Below are 8,604 nucleotides of genomic sequence, written 5' to 3'. Positions count from 1 at the left end.
TCAGCAATAAATAAAAAGAGCAATTAACTGATATACAACTCATGTATAAACTGCAAATGCATTACAGTTTCCTACTAAAGGAAAGAAGGGTAGATACCTTTTACAGATTCTACTCATGCAACATTCTGGCACAGAAGATAGATTAATGGCTGCCAGAGGCTAGGAATGGGAGGTGGATTAAAAGAGCTAGAAAAGAGCAAAGGAAACCTCTTAGGATAATGGAAATGTGCTATTGATTATTGGGACTCCACAAAGTATATATTTGTCAAAACCCATAAAACTACACTAAAATGTAATTTTTAGTGTATGTACACTTTAATAAACTTTAATAAAATTATGTTATATTCATACAACTATAGTATACAGTCATTTCAAAAATGAGACGAAGAGGACCAGGGGTACAGCTCAAGGTGGTGAGCATGTACAAGGCCCTGGGTCTGATCTTTAGCATCAAATAATAAAGATGACAAAGGTGATAATGACGGTGGTGATGTTGACAGATGGAGACACAGGCCACTAACAAGATAACCTCGCAATATCCTTTTAGAGAGTAAAAAGCAAGGTACGGAACAATGAATGCGGCATGTTCCCATTTATAGTAATACTGGCTGTCTCTGGGGAAGGTGGCCAGAATGCCATTTTGTATTATTTGAGATTTTCCCCTACATGCTTGTATTACTTTTAATTAGGAAAAACACGTATAGGTCAAGAAAAACTCTCAGGTGTCAGTCCAGGGGACAGAGATGTGCATGCTTGTGAAAACACGAAGAAAAATATAGAACACTTTATCTACGGGCACTCAATAAACAGCTAGAGGAAACAAAGTATTTGGCGTCAATTCAGAAAGCAGATCCCGGGCAGATCCCTATCTGTACAGCAGGTACTTGGCAGCACAGCCCCTGCTTTCCACAGGGAGCTAAGCTGGGACTGCTCGTGGGGGACAGGAGGAGAATGCAACCAAACATCCTCGGTGCTCTAGGGGCCAGCTGTGTCTCCTCATTCCTTTGTAAGCACAATGTGTGCCCTAACCTCAGCCTTCCTAGGATGGGAGGCACTCCTTCCCCCACTGAGCAGGGTTACCCCAAGACTACTCTGGTAGTCTGAGCACTGTATCCCAACATCCAGAGGGTCCTAAATGGCTCTCTGCCAGTCACTTTGAATCAGAAGCTCCCATCATTTTCCAAAAGAATAAAATGACCCGACAGTCTCAAGACACTCCAAATAAGACAAGATGATCTGCTCCTTTTCCACACCAAAGCTTCAGGGAAGAAGGAAGGTTGGTCGGTAAGTAAGGCCCTCCGATGGTATTTGGTAGAAGGAACTCTGGTTATGCACAGATTTTTTTCAGAAAGCCTGACATGTCTGATCATAAGTGCCACAGAACGCAAAAGGGACACAGAGGGAACGTGCTAAAACTCAGTCAGTCTTAGAAATTATTCTGTTCTGGCTCTGTTTGCACATTCCTCCCTGAAGCCAGATGGTAGGTCCCAGCTTTATTTGGCCACTGATACTACGACTAGGAGAATGGGTGCTTCTCTAGATAACTGGTTTCCATGGGGTAACCATGCAGGTCCTACCTCCTTCTTCCCTTTCCCCAAAACACCACAATGCCATGTAAATCTCCATCCAAGAGGGAGGATGGAGGGTAAAGTATGGCAAAGGCATAGAGCAGAGTTGGGTAAAAGCCAAACCCTTCCCAGACATCTGTAGATTTCTGAATTCAGGAGAGAAGTTACAGCAGAATCTTGTTTCCTCAGGAAAACATGAGGCACCATGAGCCACCAGGTTTCTCACTTCCAGGTCATGACCAGGTTAAGTCAGTGGAAGGATCAGGAGCACTTACCGGGGGAAGATGGCAGTCATCAGGGCTGAGGCGTAGCCGGGCTTGCAAGCTCCCTCAGAAAAGTTTGCGTACTTGGTGGCTAACTCAGCAGGGCTGTGGATAGAGAAGAAGAGTCACGTCTTGCCAAGAACTGAATAATCAGTGAGTTATTAATTCATGAAGGGGCTAAGACCTTAACTAAAGTTCCATTTCCAACAATCAGCACTTTAGGCCCATTTCCACACCACGAGTTTTATGATAAAAAATCCAAACCTGTAAGAGAATAGACAGATCAATAGGCGAGGCCCCTCAGTGGAATCTGTAAAAGGAATGTGCATAGATTCTCTACAGGAAGCTTGATCTGAAAGGAATCAGGATCTCCAGCCAGCTCCAAGATTGGGAGGGTGGTGATGCACTCTTCGGTATCGAGCTGCTCAGAATCTGATACTGCCAGCTGCGCTGGCCTTTTCATCTTCCCAGCCCAGCAGTACGATCAAGCCATTGGGAACCATTCAGAGGGACCCAAATACAGCAGACACAATAATGTGTGCCATGGGAGGTGTAACTTTGACTTTTAGTTGAGCATGCTCTCCTGCCCTCTGCCTAGAGTAACTCCTTGCTCTTCCCCTCCTGCTTTATGCCTACTGGTCCTTTTGAATAACACTGATGTCCACTTCAGCAGGGGTAAGCCCACGCCCCGCAGCTCAGCTGTGGTTCTCGGTGCTCTTGCTGTTCCTCCCCTGTCCTCCACATCACAGGCTCACTCTATCTGCACTGCCATGCTGCTGGCCAACTGTTGCTGCATGTTTCTCTCACCATGCTGTAAATGCCCAAGCTCAGAGGCTGATTTCAGCCTCCCCAAGTACCTTGCACTGAGAGGGGTAAACAGAAGAACCCTGTAACTTTCAGATTAAAATGATCCTGACAGTTGGTCTCCCTGCACTTCAATCTGCAGTACACTTCTTCCTGCAGACCAGGCAATCACAGGAAGCCACAGCCAGCCTTCGTATTCAAGGGCTGGTTTTGCTGCTATGCTGTGCCACCCTTATAGTTGGGTTTTAGTGTTAGGCATTCAATATAGAGCTGGAGTTACCACCCTCCACCACACCTCTGCCCTTGTGGCCCAGAGAAGGCCAGGACATCTTCATTGAGTAGGCCTACTGACCCTGGAGGCTTAAAGGCCAGGTCTGCTGGGTCACCTGAGTGGACCTGGCTGGCTGCCAGTTCTGAGTGCCAACCTTCTCTACCCCAACCATTGGGGCAACTGCCAACTCTTGGGGGCCCCAATGCTTCACTGGGCAGGACTGCTCCCAGTTCTGTTCTCTGCAGGGACCCAAGGGTGGGGTGTGGGGAATGAGGTGGCTCTCCACTGGATAGCCAGAGTGGTGAGGCCACTGCCTGTCCAACCTGATTCACCCCTGGGAGCCTAGTTCAAGGCTTACACATTGTTCACTGTACATAGACAAGCTTATCTGTACGTAAGCCACTTCTTTTAGGAATCTACTATATTTTTAAGCCTTCCCTACCAATGAAATTCAAAGTCTAAAATGTAAATATAAATGCTAAATGATAAGCCCAGACTTTATTTTGTAGGCAAAAGAAAGTCAAAGGTTTTAACAGAAGAAAAACAATATTTTTCTATACAAACAACTTTATTTTGGAAATGAAATATGAACTTCTGTGCAATGATTGAAATTATTGAAAGCTTTTGAACTGGGCAGTGCCTAAAACACTCTAGACTGGCTTTAGTTGTTCCTTTCACAGCCCTGTGAGTGAGTGCTATGTGTCATTAGTGTACACATGTGGTTCAGATCATGCTGCTGGTTGAGATGGGTGCTGCATTCCCACCAGCTTCTAACACCTACATGGGAACTGCTGACAGGACATTACCAGCATAGGATGAGGACAGCAGAGCCCAGTGCCAGCAAAGAAAGGGTTACCCTCCCAAGCAACAAGGAGAGAAGAGAGACAAGAAGTATGTACATAAGCAGCGTGGCATTTTGAGTTCCTTGATGCCATGTCTCTCAACCCATCACCATCTGCTTGTCTGCCTTGTACTGTGAGTTGCTATGTTCTTCCTCAATTCCAGAAAGATTCATGAAGAAGTCAAAAGACGGATGATAGCTTCCTTTATTAACCAGGTAAGCCACAGAACTTAACACACAACAGATAAACCAGTTTTTTTTTTTCTCCACAGTCTATGTATCCATTTCTTGGAAGGTGACTGGACAAGGGCTGCAGGACGGGGCAGGGCCCCTGGCTCAACCCATCCATGAGGGAGGAGAGAGTGCGGGCCAGCTGGAGCACAGAAAGCCTGGACCCAGGAGGGCAGCAGGAGCGTCAGCTCCCCCCACGGCAGCGCAAGGTGGTCAAACACCAGGGATGATGAGCACTAGATCGGCTCCTCATTTAGAAAGCAACTCTGGAAACAGTGGGCCATGTCAATTACTACCAAATTAAAATGCCTTAGAAATGGCCTCCTGGCTGTCCCAGTGAGAGAAGAATAGGGGGAGTGTTGGGGATTCTGAGTCATACCGCAGGCTGGGACCTCTGGGGCAGTCAGCGGTCAAAACCACCAAGATTAATGGTCACCAAATCCCTCAGGCCAGAATAGTTAGTTTCTCTAAGGCGCTCATACTCAAATGCCAGGAGGCCCCCACAGATGTCTGATCAAATCATTCAGCCCTTGTTCTTCTCCTGTGCAGCTGGCCTTTCACTGTGGGAGACTTAGCATTTCAAACAGTAAGAGCAGCCATTGTGCTACAAACTGGCCATCAAGCCCCTGGGGTTAAGAGTAAACCACACCCTCAAGAGGAAATCCAGACAGCCAGACTGGAACCCAGAATCAACATGACTTCCGCTCTCCACCAGCCCCTCCCACTCAGGACTGTGCTTGAGGAATCAGGCCCGAAATGGGCAGTAAAATGATGTGTGTGCATCTGGAGTCAGAATCTCTCACAGGGGGCACTGACAGTTGCATGAGCTTGGACAAGTGATGGAAAATTTGGTTCGCAGCTTCATTCCACACACAGTGGGAATGTCATCCCCAAGACCTGGTAATGACATGGCCAAGAGCTGGCCATCCTCTGAAGCACCATGGGAATGCTGTGTGAAAGAGAAGGTAGCGGAGAGTGGTAGCCAGATGAAGCAGCTCCGAGCACCTGGCTCAAATTTGGATTCAATCAAGAGGGGTGGTCGGGCAAGAAACAACGCAGTATCCCAGTTGATTCCCAGGTTCCAAGGAAAGGGCACACTTTAAGGACGCAGGAACCACCTACATGTGCTAATTTAGTGCCATTACGTTTGAGGCACTCTCTAGAAGACAGGAAGACTGCATGTGTTGTGTAGCACACCTTGCCCACTGTCTGACAGATCATATAATAATTCAACCAGAGGCAGCCAATATTACATGCTTGGGAGGACCTGCAGAAAAGCGCAGTGAGCCCTCCGCACAGAGCTCGTGCTGCCACTGCTTCTTCAGTTCCATTCGCTACCTTTCACAACAAGGAGGCACTTCTCTATAGTGGAGTTGTTTCTCGAATGATGACATGGCTTGGGAAATGACACAGAAGCTTTGCTTGGCATTAAACATTTGCATTTCATTTTTTTTTTCTGAAATAGACTTTATATGATTTTTTTTTTTTTTTTTTTCAGAACTGGGGATTGAACTCAGGCCCTGCAAGCATTTATTTTACTGAGCCATCTCCCCGGCCCCAAGAAAAGTACTTAATGTTGCTCTAGCCTTTGTCAAGGTCCAAGATGTAAACATTCCTTCCTCAGGACAGTTTCTCTTTCCTCCAACTGCTGTCCTTCTGACCCTGTCCCTCTGGGTCTGTGGGATCCTCCTGCAATGACCTCAGTGTCTTCCCCCATCCACAGCTGAGATGTGCTAACTCATGTGACCTGGACCTCACTGACTCCTCTCTGCAGCTCTCAGGAATGGACACAGGTTTCTTCATAGTTTCTGCCCAAATTCAGCCACCTGCAATAAGTTCTGAACCACTGTTAACTACTTAATAGTATACCTTGAGCTCACTCAGGCAGCTATTTGTTTACACACTGACTATCCTGAGCTTTGCTCCAGCAGGTGTCACTTTTACAAGTCAATTCTTTCTTTAAAAATGTATTTAGTACAGGGTCTACAGGGTCTCACCACACAGATGGGATTTATAGTAATTCTCCTGTTTTCAGCCTGGCAAGTGCTAGGATAACAGGCACATGCCACTAAGCTCAGTCTCAATTGCCTTCGCAGTGCACCCCGGGGGCAGGGCGGGCACAGTACACTAGGGAATCAAACCCGGGTCCCTGTGTCTGCCTAAGCAGGCGCTTTAATCCACTGAGCTATCTGGATGGCCCTTACCAGTTGATTCTTTTTTTTTGTATTTAGGACAGGGTGTACAGGGTCTTATTGCATAGCTAGGACTTGTAGTGGTCCACCTGTTTACAGCCTCCCAAGTGCTGGCATTACAGGCGTGCACCATCATGCCCAGTCTCAATCGCTGTCTCAGGATACCCTGGGGGCATGGCCGGCAAGGCAGGCCTGGGGAATGAACTCCCAGGCCCTGCGTCTGCCTAAGCAGGCACTTTAATCTGCTGAACTACTTGGCTGACCCTCAATTCTGTTTTGTCTTTTTGAGAGAGGGTCTCACTGTGCAGTTCAGGCTGGCCTTGAGCTCACTCTGTAGCTCAGGCTGGTCTCAAACTCACAAAGATCTTCCTGCCACAGCCTCCCCAGTGCTACAATTACAGGCATGCACCACCACACCAGCAACCAGTTAATTCTTGTTGCACAAGATATACTTGTACTATTATTTTTCCATTTCCTATTGTATCTTACAAAAATGAATAAAAAAATCATACATTTTTGGGCCACCTTATATTTAAATAATCGGACTGAAAAATGGTTTAAAGGTCCTTCTCTCAGTTTACAAGAACTGCTTGCTCTGAGCCATGTGGAATTTGCGGAATTTTTCAGCACTGGAGGCCCTAGCTTTCTGCTCTTGCTACTGGCTGTGCAGTACCTCCATCACCCCTGGTCACTTTCCTGTTTGGTCTGGGTTTCTACTGCTGACATTACATCAGGTTCCCTCCATCTCTGGCCTTGTCATTTTCCTCATGTTGGTTGCCAAGATGCTCTCTGCAGGAAGCTCTCCCAGCACATTAGCCTGCTGTGCTTGGACAAGTCTCACAGAGACTCTCACCAGGGGCCTGCTGTGACTGCTCCAACTCAGTTTTGTTTCCATGCTTCATTTCTTTAAAAATAAAAACACATCTTTTTTCTGGGTGGCATGAAAAGAACGGGGGAATTAACATCTACTGAGAATGTGCCAGGTGCCTGGCAGTTGATCTCATGACCTAACTGAGCTTTACACAATCCTCTAAAGCAGCGCTGCCTTAGATCCAGCTGTGGGGTTGATAGAGTCCACATGAAGGCACTGTGGGAAGGCATGCCATTCTACATTATTTAATAATTATTTAATAATTTACATTATTAAAATGACCATAACCAGGAAATTCATTTCAATTCACATTTTGCCTGCACAATCTGGGTGACACTTCCATCTGTGGCCATCACTGACAAAGCACTTACAGCCTGTGAGTCAGTGGAAGCTGGTATGCTTAGATGACGCAGTGACCCAAGTAATAATGGTACCAGCTGAAACAATGGGCCTGGAGAACTGAGGAGAAAAGGCCTCCACTGTTTGGAACCTACAATAGGTTCCAAAACCTGTGACACTTTGAGAAATAACAGCACTGCTTCTGGTTTGAGGTGGGACATGAAACTTTCCAGGAATGATGGCATTTAACAAAAAAGTGAAAGAGATGGTTTCTGAAGAGACAGCAAAGGTGTCTAGATACTACAAAGGATCTTTGTGTGCTGAATCCATACATGGATCTCTACTGTTTTAAATCCTTGTCGATACCCATTATACCTCACATGGACCCAAAACTTTTATGTAAGTAGAAGGCTTTCCCTGCCTTCTTTGATATAAAGAGTGACTGACTTAAGGCTGAAATTTAAATAGCTCTTCCACTTGCTAGTTATGTAACCAGGTAAGACATATTGGTTTCTTTAACTCCTGAAATAGCTATAATAATGTAAATTCTCTAGAACTGATGGGAAGATCAATGAATGTTGCCGTTATGTAGGACAGAGTGCTCTTCGAGGAGCTGCATAATTGTGTAATGTCAGTGAATGCTCCTGTTTTAATGTTTGACTTCTGCTTTTACTAGACCTTGTACATTCATCTGAAATGAATTATCATAGTTTTCACTAATTTAGAGAGAAAAAAACCCTGTTCCTTTCACTTCTCTTATGAATCCTCTCCAACAACCCATTTGGCTATCTCCAAAATTCAGGCTGTTAGCAGGGAGGTCAGGAGTCTTCGGGGACAGAAAGGCCACTGAAATGAGGTCAGCATCTGCGTGCATGGACTTGTCATCCACTGGCACTCTGGTGCCTCTGCGCCCCACTGAAGGGCTAAATTTCATCTGATTTGTTCTAAAAATAACAGTGAAGACTTATGCCCAACTTTTCTTTTGGTCCCCAGCACAAGATAGCGTTATTAGCATGATTTCCAAATATCACTGCGCTAAATCCATTAAGTGTAAATTTCTCTGGGTTATTTAATAAAGGCCACGGGCACTGAAAGTCACAGTACAAACACAGGGCATCTTCTGGTGGCAATAAATATACTTGAAGCTAGGAGGAACACCATATTAAAGCAACACATATGTATTATGGTACAGAATTATTTTATTTTATTTTATTTTATTTAATT

General features: G+C 45.6%; 1 protein-coding gene across 2 annotated transcripts in view; it reads right to left on the bottom strand.

Moving 5' to 3' along the window:
- The window catches only part of St3gal3 (ST3 beta-galactoside alpha-2,3-sialyltransferase 3), a 252,926-nt gene that overhangs the window by 93,486 nt on the left and 150,836 nt on the right, over positions 1-8,604 (bottom strand). For both annotated transcript variants that reach the window (XM_023707860.1, XM_004647615.2), the window contains one exon: positions 1,844-1,936. In XM_023707860.1, the coding sequence (XP_023563628.1) occupies positions 1,844-1,936 (93 nt within the window). The remainder of the gene's footprint in view (positions 1-1,843; positions 1,937-8,604) is intronic.

The sequence above is a fragment of the Octodon degus genome, unplaced genomic scaffold (assembly GCF_000260255.1).
Source record: "Octodon degus isolate 3935 unplaced genomic scaffold, OctDeg1.0 scaffold00315, whole genome shotgun sequence".
NCBI lineage: Eukaryota > Metazoa > Chordata > Mammalia > Rodentia > Octodontidae > Octodon > Octodon degus.
The sequence above is the reverse complement of the archived record's forward strand: the minus strand, read 5'-3'. Positions and strand labels throughout refer to the sequence as shown.